The sequence below is a fragment of the Phocoena sinus genome, chromosome 9 (genome assembly GCF_008692025.1).
Source record: "Phocoena sinus isolate mPhoSin1 chromosome 9, mPhoSin1.pri, whole genome shotgun sequence".
In the NCBI taxonomy this organism is placed as follows: domain Eukaryota; kingdom Metazoa; phylum Chordata; class Mammalia; order Artiodactyla; family Phocoenidae; genus Phocoena; species Phocoena sinus.
The window spans coordinates 7,639,806-7,653,514 of record NC_045771.1 but is presented as its reverse complement, the minus strand read 5'-3'; the positions used below and the strand labels follow the sequence as shown (position 1 = coordinate 7,653,514).

Here is a 13,709-nt window from a genome sequence, read left to right as displayed (position 1 = left end):
CCTTTCTTTTCTTTTTAGATTCCGTATATATGTGTTAGCATACGGTATTTGTTTTTATCTTTCTGACTAACTTCACTCTGTATGACAGACTCTAGGTCCATCCAATGCACTACAAATAACTCAATTGCATTTCTTTTCATGGCTGTGTAATATTCCATTGTATATATGTGCCACATCTTCTTTATCCATTCATCTGTCGATGGACACTTAGGTTGCTTCTATGTCCTGGCTACTGTAAATAGAGCTGCAATGAACATTGAGGTACATGACTCTTTTTGAATTATGGTTTTCTCAGGGTATATGCCCAGTAGTGGGATTGCTGGGTCATATGGTAGTTCTATTTTTAGCTTTTTAAGGAACCTCCATACTGTTCTCCGTAGTGGCTGTATCAGTAGTGCAAGAGGGTTCCCTTTTCTCCACACCCTCTCCAGCATTTACTGTTTGTAGATTTTTTGATGATGGCTATTCTGACTAGTGTGAGGTGATACCTCATTGTAGTTTTGATTTGCATTTCTCTAATGATTAGTGATGTTGAGCATCCTTTCATGTGTTTGTTGGCAACCTGTATATCTTCTTTGGAGAAATGTCTATTTAGGTCTTCTGCCCATTTTTGGACTGGGTTGTTTGTTTTTTTTTGATATTGAGCTGCGTGAGCTGCTTGTAAATTTTTGAGATTAATCCTTTGTCAGTTGCTTCATTTGCAAATATTTTCTCCCATTCTGAGGGTTGTCTTTTCGTCTCATTTATGGTTTCCTTTGCTGTACAAAAGCTTTTAAGTTTCATTAGGTCCCATTTATTTATTTTTGTTTTTATTTCCATTTCTCTAGGAGGTGGGTCAAAAAGGATCTTGCTGTGATTTATGTCATAGAGTGTTCTGCCTATGTTTTCCTCTAAGAGTTTTATAGTGTCTGGCCTTCCATTTAGGTCTTTAATCCATTTTGAGTTTATTTCTGTGTATGGTTTTAGGGAGTGTTCTAATTTCATTCTTTTACATGTAGCTGTCCAGTTTTCCCGTTACCACTTATTGAAGAGGCTGTCTTTTCCCCATTCTATATTCTTGCCTCCTTTATCAAAAATAAGGTAACCATATGTGCCTGGGTTTATCTCTGGACTTTCTATCGTGTTCCATTGATCTATATTTCTGTTTTTGTGCCAGTACCATACTGTCTTGATTACTATAGCTTTGTAGTATAGTCTGAAGACTGGGAGACTGAATCCTCCAGCTCCATTTTTCTTTCTCAGGATTCCTTTGGCTATTCGGGGTCTTTTGTGTTTCCATGCAAATTGTGAAATTTTTCTTCTAGTTCTGTGAAAAATGCCATTGGTAGTTTGATAGGGATTGCACTGAATCTGTAGATTGCTTTGGGTAGTATAGTCGTTTTCACAATGTTGATTCTTCCAATCCAAGAACATGGTATATTTCTCCATCTGTTTGTGTCATCTTTAATTGCTTTCATCAGTGTCTTATAGTTTTCTGCCTACAGGTCTTTTGTCTCCTTAGGTAGGTTTATTTCTAGGTATTTTATCCTTTTTGTTGCAGCGGTAAATGGGAGTGTTTTCTTAATTTCTCTTTCAGATTTTTCATCCTTAGTGTATAGGAATGCAAGAGATTTCTGTGCATTAATTTTGTATCCTGCTACTTTACCAAATTCATTGATTAGCTCTAGTATTCTGGCAGCATCTTTAGGATTCTCTATGTATAGTATCATGTCATCTGCAAACAGTGACAGTTTTACTTCTTTTCCAATTTGGATTCCTTTTATTGCTTTTTGTTCTCTGATTGCTGTGGCTCAAACTTTGAAAACTATGTTGAATAATAGTGCTGAGAGTGGGCAACCTTGTCTTGTTCCAGATCTTGGTGGAAATGGTTTCAGTTTTTCACCATTGAGAATGATGTTGGCTGTGGGTTTGTCATATATTGCCTGTATTATGTTGTGGTAAGTTCCCTCTATGCCTACTCTCTGGAGGGTTTTTATCATAAATGCGTGTTGAATTTTGTCAAAAGCTTTTTCTGCATCTATTGAGATGATCATATGATTTTTATCCTTCAATTTGTTAATATGGTGTATCACATTGATTGATTTGCATATATTGAAGAATCCTTGCACTCCTGAGATAAACCCCACTTGATCATGGTGTATGATCCTTTTAATGTGCTGTTGGATTCTGTTTGCTAGTATTTTGTTGAGGATTTTTGCATCTATGTTCATCAGTGATATTGGCCTGTAGTTATCTTTTTTTGCGACATCCCTGTCTGGTTTTGGTATCAGGGTAATAATGGTTGCCTCGTAGAATGAGTTTGGGAGTGTCCCTCCCTCTGCTATATTTTGGAAGAGTTTGAGAAGGATAGGTGTTAGCTCTTCTCTAAATGTTTGATAGAATTCACCTGTGAAGCCATCTGGTCCTGGGCTTTTGTTTGTTGGAAGATTTTTTTTTTTTTTTTTTTGCGGTACGCGGGCCTCTCACCATTGTGGCCTCTCCCGTTGCAGAGCACAGGCTCCAGACCCACAGGCTCAGCGGCCATGGCTCACGGGCCCTGCCGCTCCACGGCATTTGGGATCCTCCCGGACCGGGGCACGAACCTGTGTCCCCTGCATCGGCAGACGGACTCCCAACCACTGTGCCACCAGGGAAACCCCTATTGGAAGATTTTTAATCACAGTTTCAATTTCAGTGCTTGTAATTGGTCTGTTTATATTTTCTATTTCTTCCTGGTTCAGTCTCAGAAGTTTGTCCTTTTCTAATTTGTCCATTTCTTCCAGGTTGTACATTTTATTGACATAGAGTTGCTTGTAGTAAGCTCTCATAATCCTTTGTATTTCTGCAGTGTCAGTTGTTGCTTCTCCTTTTCCATTTCTAATTCTATTGGTTTGCATCTTCTCTGTTTTTTTCTTGATGAGTCTGGTTAATGGTTTATCAATTGTGTTTATTTCTCAAATAACCAGCTTTAGTTTTATTGATCTTTGTTATTGTTTCCTTCATTTCTTTTTCATTTATTTCTGATCTGATCTTCATGATTTCTTTCCTTCTGCTAACTTTGGGGTTTTTTTTTTTCTTCTTTCTCTAATTGCTTTAGGTGTAAGGTTAGGTTGTTTATTTGAGATGTTTCTTGAGGTAGGATTGTATTGCTGTAAACTTCCCTCTTAGAACTGCTTTTGCTGCATCCCATAGGTTTTGGGTCATTGTGTTTTCATTGTCATTTGTTTCTAGTATTTTTGATATCCTCTTTGATTTCTTCAGTGACCTCTTAGTTATTTAGTAGTGTATTGTTTAGCTTCCTTTTGTTTGTATTCTTTACAGTTTTTTTCCTGTAATCGATATCTAGTCTTGTAGCGTTGTGGTTGGAAAAGATACGTGATACGATTTCAATTTTCTCAAATTAACCAAGGCTTGATTTGTGACCCAAGATATGATCCATCCTGGAGAATGTTTCATGAGCACTTGAGAAGAAAGTGTATTCTGTTGTTTTTGGATGGAACGTCCTATAAAAATCAATTAAGTCCATCTTGTCTAATGTGTCATTTAAAGCTTGTGTTTCGTTATTTATTTTCATTTTGGATGATCTGTCCATTGGTGAAAGTGGGGTGTTAAAGTCCCCTACTATTCTTGTGTTATGTTGATTTCCCCTTTTATGGCTGTTAGCATTTGCCTTATGTATTGAGGTGCTCCTATATGGGTTCATAAATATTTACAATTGTTATATCTTCTTCTTGGATTGATCCCTTGATTGTTATGTAGTATCCTTCTTTGTCTCTTGTAATAGTCTTTATTTTAAAGTCTATTTTGTCTGATATGAGAATTGCTACTCCAGCTTTCTTTTGACTTCCATTTGCATGGAATATCTTTTTCCATCCCCTCACTTTCAGTCTGTACATGTCCCTAGGTCTGAAGTGGGTCTCTTGTAGACCGCATACATATATATATGGGTCTTGTTTTTGTATCCATCAGCCAGTCTATGTCTTTTGGTTGGAGCATTTAATCCATTTACATTTAATGTAGTTATTGATATGTATGTTCCTATTACCATTTTCTTAATTGTTTTCTGTTTGTTATTGTAGGTCTTTTTCTTCTCTTGTGTTTCCTGCCTAGAGAAGTTCCTTTAGCATTTGCTGTAAAGCTGGTTTGGTGGTGCTGAATTCTCTTAGCTTTTGCTTGTCTGTTAAGGTTTTAATTTCTCTGTCGAATCGGAATGAGATCCTTGCTGGGCAGAGTAATTTTGGTTGTAGGATTTTCCCTCTCATCACTTTAAATATGTCCTCACGCTCCCTTCTGGCTTGTAGAGTTTCTGCTACAAGATCAGCTGTTAACCTTATGGGGATTCCCTTGTATGTTATTTGTTGCGTTTCCTTCGCTGCTTTTAATATCTTTTCTTTGTAGTTAATTTTTGATAGTTTGATTAATTTGTGTCTTGGAGTGTTTCTCCTTGGATTTATCCTGTATGGGACTCTCTGCACTTCCTGGACTTGATTGACTATTTCCTTTCCCATATTAGGGAAGTTTTCAACTATAATCTCTTCAGATATTTTCCCAGTCCCTTTCTTTTTCTCATCTTCTTCTGGGACCCCTATAATTCGAATGTTGGTACATTTAGTGTTGTCCCAGAGGTCTCTGGGACTGTCCTCAATTCTTTTCATTCTTTTTTCTTTATTCTGCTCTGTGGTAGGTATTTCCACTATTTTATCTTCCAGGTCACTTATCCGTTCTTCTGCCTCTCTTATTCTTCTATTGATTCCTTCTAGAGAATTTTTAATTTCACTTATTGTGTTGTTCATCATTGTTTATTTTCTCTTTAGTTCTTCTAGGTCTTTGTTAAACGTTTCCTGTTTTTCTCCATTATATTTCCAAGATTTTGTATCATCTTTACTATCATTACTCTGAAATCTTTTTCAGGTAGACTGCCTATTCCCTCTTCATTTGTTTGGTCTGGTGGGTTTTTACCTTGCTCCTTCATCTGCTGTGTGTTTCTCTGTCTTCTCATTTTGCTTAACTTACTGTGTTTGGGGTCTCCTTTTTGCAGGCTGCAGGTTCATAGTTTCCATTGTTTTTGGTGTCTGCGCCCAGTGAGTAAGGCTGGTTCAGTGGGTTGTGTAGGCTTCCTGGTGGAGGGGACTGGTGCCTGTGTTCTGGTGGATGAGGCTGGATCTTGTCTTTCTGGTGGGCAGGACTGTGTCTTGTGGTGTTTTGGGGTGTCTGTGACCTTATTATGATTTTAGGCAACCTCTCTGCTAATGGGTGGGGTTGTGTTTCTGTCTTGCTAGTTGTTTGGCATGGGGTGTTCAGCACTGGAGCTTGCTGGTCATTGAGTGGAGCTGAGTCTTAGCATTGAGATGGAGATCTCTGGGAGAGCTTTTGCCATTTGTTATTACATGGAGCTGGGAGGTGTCTGGTGAACCAATGTCCTGTACTTGGCTCTCCCACCTCAGAGGCTCAGCCCTGACACCCAGGTGGAGCACCAAGACCCTGTCAGCCACACAGCTCAGAAGAAAAGGGAGGAAAAGAAAGAAAGAAAGAAAGAAAGGAAGGAAGGAAGGAAGGAAGAAATTAAAGTTATAAAAGTAGAAAAAAAATTTTAATTACTTAAAATAAAAAGTAATTTAAAAAGAAAGAAAGAAGAGAGCAACCAAACCAAAAAACAAATCCACCAATGATAACAAGCACTTAAAACTATACTAAAAAAAAAGACAGAGCCCTAGTACAAATGGTAAAAGCAAAGCTATACAGACAAAAATCACACAAAGAAGCTTACACATACACACTCAGAAAAAGAGAAAAAGGGAAAAATATTTATGTATGTATAAAAAAAAGGAAGAGAGCAACTAAATCAATAATAAAATCTACCAATGATAATAAGCTCTAAATACTAAACTAAGATAGATATAAAACCAGAAACAAATTAGATGCAGAAAGCAAACCCCAAGTCTACAGTTGCTCCCAAAGTCCACCGCCTCAATTTTGGGATGATTCGTTGTCTATTCAGGTGTTCCACAGATGCAGAGTACATCATGTTGATCGTGGAGATTTAATCCACTGCTCCTGAGGCTGCTGGGAGAGATTTCCCTTTCTCTTCTTTGTTTGCACAGCTCCCGGGGCTCAGCTTTGGATTTGGACCCGCCTCTGCGTGTAGGTCACCTGAGGGCGTCTGTTCTTCGCTCAGACAGGACGGGGTTAAGGTAGCAGTTGATTAGGGGGCTCTGGCTCACTCAGGCCGGGGGGAGGGAGGGGCACGGATGCGGGGCGAGCCTGGGGCGGCAGAGGCTGGCATGACGTTGCACCAGCCTGAGGTGCGCCGTGCGTTCTCCTGGGGAAGTTGTCCCTGGATCCCAGGACCCTGGCAGTGGCTGGCTGCACAGGCTTCCGGGAGGGAGGTGTGGATAGTGACCTGTGCTCGCACACAGGCTTCTTGGTGGCGGCAGCAGCAGCCTTAGCGTCTCATGCCCGTCTCTGGGGTCCGCGCTTTTAGCCGTGGCTCGCGCCCATCACTGGAGCTCGTTTAGGCAGTGCTCTGAATCCCCTCTCCTTGTGCACCCCGAAGCAATGGTCTCTTGCCTCTTAGGCAGGTCCAGACTTTTTCCTGGACTCACTCCTGGCTAGCTGTGGCGCACTAGCCCCCTTCAAGCTGTGTTGACGCAGCCAACCCCAGTCCTCTCCCTGGGATCCGACTGAAGCCGGAACCTCAGCTCCTAGCCCCTGCCTGTCCCAGCGGGGAAGCAGACAAGCCTCTTGGGCTGGTGAGTGCTGGTCGGCACTGATCCTCCGTGCGGGAATCTCTCCGCTTTGCCCTCCACACCCCTGTTGCTGCGCTCTCCTCTATGGCTCTGAAGGTTTCCCCCTGCGCCACCCGCAGTCTCCGCCCGTGAAGGGGCTTCCTGGTGTGTGGAAGCTTTTCCTCCTTCACAGCTCCCTCCTGGAAGTGCAGGTCCCATCCATATTCTTTTGTCTCTCTTTTTTCTTTTTTCTTTTGCCCTGCCCAGGTACGTGGGGAATTTCTTGCCTTTTGGGAGGTCTAAGGTCTTCTGCCAGCATTCAGTAGGTGTTCTGTAGGAGTTGTTCCACATGTAGATGTATTTCTGAGGTATCTGTGGGGAGGAAGGTGATCTCCATGTCTTACTCCTCTGCCATCTTGAAGGTCCCTCCCATCTTTACACTTTTAAAAGTGATTAACTAGATAATCAGAGACATGCAGAATACCATGGGATACGCTGTGCTTAAGGTCTAAGTGACAGGAAGCTTGCCCTGCAGCCTGGACTTGCTACACAACTTCTTTCATTTTTTGACACCCCTGACTGAAGAAATTCTCATTTGAGCACTGGCTTCTAGGAAATCAAATGGAAAGAGTCTAAAATGTACAGAAGCAGAGGAAGAGCCTTGGCAAGGCATTGCTTCTGAGACAGGAAGGAAGGGGGGAGAGTACAACCATTAAAAGAATGAAACAACCATTAAGAACAGGATTCGATAGAAACTGCTTAGAACTCACTAGGCTCCTGATACAAAAATTAACTGCAATAAAGGAAACCTCCAAGATGTAAGGAAAACCCTGTAGAGTTTGCTAGAAGCATCAGGGCTGAGGGAGGAGACCCACAGAAGGACCAGCATGGGGGCTCCAGACATCGTGGGAAAAGCCGTGGCCCGCCACAGAGAGCAGAGAAGTTCTGATTTGGCGGGGCTGGAACTGGTCTGGGGTTTCTGGGCCAGCACAAGGCCACTGTCTGGAGTGCAGGTGGGGAAGCAGGGACCCAGCGTGTGTGTGAGTGGGGCTGGGGAGCTGGGGGCAGGGGGCTTCAGAGCATGCAGGCCATGCAGGGCTGCACAGGGGCTCTTGTTTCCAGGGGAGACGGAGGGTCACCAGGCCGTAGGCTCACGGAGGCGTCCTGCTCTGGGCCTGTGGCTTGGGCAGACCTCACACCCTAGGCCGAACCTCCACTACCTCCCCGCCCCCAAGCCAGCACTGGAAATTTCCAGGAGCCCCTTCCTCCCTCCAGGGCTGAGAAAGTTTAATATCCTGCTCATTTTAAAGGAGATTAAAGGAATTCGTGTTTATCATAGAGCAGATATTAAAGGGTGAATTGGAGCCAGGAGGCAATGAATGGATTACTGGCACAAAGAGAGTCACATACCAGGAACCATGATGGGGATATCACTGGGCGAGAGATGGGAAGAGGATGGGGCTTGTGTTGGGAGGATTCCAGAAAGCAGGATTGGGTGCTCTAAAAAGCGAGGGCAATTCCGGAATCGGGCCGCTTTGCAACCTTCGTCTGGGAGGCAGGAAGAATGAAACAGGACTAGAGCTATTATTTGAGAACCGAGCTGGGAGAAGGTGATGTTCAGCCATGGTTTTGGTGGCACGGCTCTTTTTTTTTTAATTTCCTCTGTTAGTTTTCTACTGCTGCTGTAACAACTTACCACAAGTTTAGGGTAACGCCAATTTATTATCTTATGGCTCTGGAGGCCAGACATCCAAAATTAGTATCACTGAGCTGATGCTCAGGTGCTGGCAGGTGCCGCCCGCACCCCAGGCGGTGAGGGGAGAATCTAGGTCCTTGCCTTTTTCAGCCTCTAGAGGGCGCCCGCATCCCGTGGCTCGTCACCCCGGAGAGTCCGGGGTCCTTCACGGAGCCACGTCTTCAAGGCCCCCGAGCTGCTCTTCCCTTTCCTGCAGTGCCCTCCACTCCACCTCCCCCTGTTCCCGCAACCCCACCTGCCTCCCTCCTCCTCAGCACAAGGCAGGGGGGAGTGTGAGAGAGAGAGAAGGAAAAAGTCAGCCAGACTCTTCTTTCCTCGTAGCTCTCCTCCTGCTTTCCTCTTTTAGTACAGAATTACCGCAGACGCGAGAGTTTGATCTTTGTGAACGTTAAAGCCTTCCTGTGTATCTTCAGCACTTGTCATATTTTCTATGTCAGTTGTTCCAAAAGATTTTCCTAACTGAACAAGTAATTCGTATTAGAATTATAGATCATTGCCCACTTAGATTCCTGTCCAGCGTTTTTTCATTAATGACTTCATTAACGAATGAAGACTTGGCATGTTTGTGATATTTATAGATAAATCAAAACCAGGCAGAATCACTGATGACAGAATCAAGATTCAAAGACTTTTGAGTAGGCTGTTATTATTATGCTTTAAAACAAAAGAAGTAAATTTAGTATAAATAAATGTAAAGTTTAGCTTTTGTTTCAAGTCACCAACTGCATATATGAAGGAAAGAGAAGAGCTGAAAGTAACCTATGGAGACAAACTAGGAATGTTATTTTACATGAGCTCAGTAAAGATAATATAAAATGTGCCCAAAAGCCAACTCTGTCCGGTCTGGGTCCCTAGAAACAGTTCAGGAAAAGAAGGGTGATTCTGTTGTGTGAATCAGGCCACCTCTGAGCACTGATTTCACCTGTGTCGGCTGCTGGAAGAGTTGCAGGAACGAATGTCAGCACATTTTTATTGAGCTGCTATGTGCTCAGCACTGTCCTGGGCCCAAAGATACAAGAAATCTAAAAGTCTAAGCAGAGAAATTTGATATTTTTTATAAATTGGGTACCATATATCCATAAAATGGAATACCCATCATTCATTGCAAGGGATTTAGTTGTATGTGTATTGACACAGAAGGAGTCTCCTATTACATTGTTAAGTAATGAAAAGTAAATGCAAATGCAAAACAATATGTGTAGTTGGCTTCCATCCAATTTTTGAAAAAAATCAAAAGAATAGACAAAAAATTAACATTAAATTTTTGTCTGCAAATCTATTATTTTCTCTATAATGAACATATATTCTTTGTATCCATTTTTAAGTTATTTAACAAAATAGATTAAATGAGAAGTATTTAGGGGGGAGATCATCACTGAAGCATAGTAGGGTAGCTTACTAATTTTTGATAATATCGGCACTTTCAGGAAGCCTTTTGACAACAGGCAGAAGTGGATGGAGGGACCGCAGCAGTTATGCATGTGTGCCACCAGATGGCGCCAAAGCAGCTAGTTAATATTTAGCAGCAGAAATAGTTGCCTTTGCTCCAGAGAAAATACAATAAAGTAGTAAAATGTTTAAGACTCTCTGGCCAGAATAAGTGTTTTGTTAACGATGCACTTGAAATTGTAGAAAGCTTTTCAAAATTATAGTCGAACACGCCGCTGATTGCTTTAATCATGTGTTTTGGACTTTTATCGCAGTGCTACCAGATGCTCACCCACGCACAAAAAAACTTACAGTACCCATTCTGCAGGTCAAAACTCCCCAAATTCCTGAGACATGATGATTCCTTGACTGTTAACCTTGAGTAACAATAACCTCGAGGTTTCTAGTAAGCAGTCTCAAGATTCCGGTGTAGGCGGTCATTAATAATTAGCCATCGTTCCTCAAAGTAGCTCATTCTCCTCTTGACAAGTGAGTTTAGCTCCCTCCCCGCGCACTTCCAGCCACCCTCTCCTTCCCGGAAGCAGGTCTCCTTCCTGCAGCTTTGCGCATCTTGGCCAGTCAGGAGCCAAGACCCGGGAGTGGATCTAGTTTCTGGAGTCTGTGCTACTGCCTGCAGCAAGTAGCTTCCTGGTGCAGTTCCCACGGGAAGGCCCTGCCAGATAGGGATGCAGTGTTTCCTTCCGACCCACACCTTGCCATATGCTCACCTGAGCAGGCATTAAACTCATTTCAGAAAAACGAAAGGTTACAAGAGAGGCTTTTCACATGGGGGTACACAGAAGCACAGAAAGTTCTAGGAGCTCACAGTTGGGGGAACACAACCAGAATGTTTGGGTTGTAAAAATTCAGCTAAGGCAAGAAAAGCCACTTAGGGACACAAAGGACGAGAGAAGCCCTGTGATTCTGGGACACCACCACTTGCACTTTTACGTGGGAAGTGTAATCAGAAATGTGCATTGCTACAACAGGCATTACCTGTAAGCTAGTCCCATCTGCTTCATTTTTTTTCCTCCCTCTGCTGCCAACGCAGCTCCACTCTGAAAAGACAGCTCTGCTAGAGCAAAGGTGTCTTTGTCCCCTCCAGGCTCTGATGTCCCTGCCCTGTGGCAGGAAGGAGAAATCACCCTCGTTTTGATAAGCAAGAAAACTATGAACCTGAATCTCAGCATTTGAATTACATATCCATATATATGAATATATTCATATTTGAACATATATATATTCTGAAGATCAATATTTGTGTGCAAGTTGAGAGACCCAAACGGTGAAGAAAACAGTGCAGTAAGACGACCCTAAAGAAAATCCATTGCTATAGATGTAGCATTTTCTATCTCAGAGGTCAATACTAGGGATTGGATCAAGCAGGTTTCACTCTGTTAAAATGAGCAAGGATCTTAATCCAGCAGGTAAATTTTCCACAGAAGATGTGCATAAGCTGGAGAACAATTCATAAAGGGTCTTCACTTACCAAGCTCAATTTGTTTTCCAGTAACCCCAGCAAAGGAATGGATGGACTTCCCATTTTCTCAGGCTGGTGTTTCACAGTCAGCAGTGATGAAATAAGATCCAGAAACTGAGGTTCAAAGAATGATGTCATCCCCCTTGGGAGATCTGAGTCCAGTGCAGGATGGTGACATTCTTCTAAAAGTGTCTCTCTTTTTCTTCCTGCAGCTGGATCATTATCCTTCTGTGAGTTACCATCTGCCAAGTTCATCTGACACTCTGTTCAATTCTCCCAAGTCGCTCTTTCTAGGAAAAGTTATAGGTAAGAATTTGGGGTAAATTGCTCACATAATTTTCTAAAGCTACTAATTCGCCTTTGAAATACATTGTGACTGGTGGTGGAGGCCTCTAAGTCAATGATGGTGATGAAACCCATGTTATGTGGTGTGTGACAGACTAAAACACATATGAAGCCGAGTATCTGCTCCTGGCTTCTTGATCTGGAATCTGTTCATGTAAGAGCCACCCTGGCCCTTCTCTTTACTACACTTTCATGCTATCTAGATTAAATAGAGATGTGATTGGCTAAGCATTTTAAAATGATTAATGTAAAGCCAATGAATTTTTTTTTCTAAGAGGACGTATATTGTGAGCCCAAAGTGGAAATAGTCAGATGGTGGGTAATGTGCTGGCCAAGGAGGAGGTGAATTTGTGGTCAGAATGTTATTAATCGTTAAAAGCACTCATTTTAAAAGATGGGGGTGGGAGGAGCTAGCAGATAATGAAGGGAACAGGGGACCCAACCTATAATAGTAAATAACAATAATATACACTTATATAGGACTTTGTATGGGCCAAGCTCCATTTTAAGCACTTCAGATACATGAACTCATTTACTCTTCCTAGCAATTCCATGAGATAGTCAATGTGATCATCTCCATTTTACAAAGGAGAAAACTGAGGCACCAAGAGGTTACATAACATACCCAAGGCCACCAATTTAAGTGGTGGAATCAAAACTTGGACCCGGGCAGTCAGGTACCGGGGTCTCTGTTCCTGACTACTGTGCTGTAACCTCTGTGATAGTTGACTCAGGAAAGAAAGAGAAAGGCAGAAGAAGGAGATTTGGGTAGCAGAGGTTGACCAGTTGAGGGATAAGCCCTACATCCCATGTCACAGAGTGGCCAAGAGCAAAAAGTATTCCAGGACTTAGAACCAGGAAGACACCAAGCAAGACAGGGGGCAAACAGAGTTGTAGGTAAGGCCCCACGGAAAAGGGCCGCATCCTCAGCACAAAGGCGGGAAGGAGGGGCAATAGCTCAGTCGGTGGGGTGGAAGTGGAGAAGGAAAGAGCGCCCAGACTCACGGGTCACCTGCCGTTTTAGGCATTGTGCTAAAAGTCTTAGTGTGTAAATGTGACAACTTAATGTCACAACAATCCCGTTAGCCAAGACCTATGATTATTACCCTCATTTTACAGAGGAGGAAACTAAAGCTGAGCATGGTCAGTATGCCAAAGTTACTCAACTAGTATGTGGTAAAGTAGTTTTGAAGCTGCGTCTCTCTGATGAGAGTCCATGGTTAAACAGATCAAAAGAACTTGTCATTAAGGGCCAAGGTCCAGAAGAAATGCAGCTGAAAGTCAAGTGACGCCATTATAATTTGTTTACATACGCCAGTATTTTAGCGGGACAGAGGCTTCGGCATCCACAGGGCATGGACCCTGAGATGTTGGTGAGTGCCCAGATGCCGCCACGTGCATTCCACGGTGCAGTGAAGAGTAACTGGAAATTCTGAGTGTTCCTTCAGGGTTGTAATGATTCCATCAAAACAACCCTACACTATGACACTGATACTCCTAAAGACACTGCACTGTGATATTCCTAAAGTAACATCCACCATGGACATACTTGAAACAATGGACTTTATTTCTTCAGTGAAACTCACAGAGTCAAGTTCGACAGGAATGTTGGGTGATTGCCAGGTTCCCTCACTATGAGTAACACTCGCTTGTTCATCAGCATTTCACGTCAGGTGATTAAATTGGCACTTCAGCAAAATTACAGTATGCAGTGAGGCGTGGACCTTCAGGATCATGAACAAATAACATTGTAAAGGCAAATCCTCTATAATAACTAAGTATTTACTGTGCTAGAAATCTAAAAGCATAACATGAACTTCAGATGTATGAATGTTACACCCAGAGTTTTCTGTTCACCAAAGGAAAATTTTGCCGTGCAAATAAGCTAACGGTGCACGTGACGAGGTACATAAATAAGCACAAATACCTGTAAGGACATCCACAGTCCCGACATGGAGGTGGCCTCATGGCCTCATGCACCTGAGGGTAAGTTAAG

General features: G+C 42.6%; 1 protein-coding gene across 1 annotated transcript in view; it reads left to right on the top strand.

Annotated features, from left to right (window-relative positions):
* The window catches only part of CNTNAP2 (contactin associated protein 2), a 2,098,245-nt gene that overhangs the window by 1,955,094 nt on the left and 129,442 nt on the right, over positions 1-13,709 (top strand). The window contains exon 22 of the mRNA XM_032643309.1: positions 11,581-11,674. Within this exon, the coding sequence (XP_032499200.1) occupies positions 11,581-11,674 (94 nt within the window). The remainder of the gene's footprint in view (positions 1-11,580; positions 11,675-13,709) is intronic.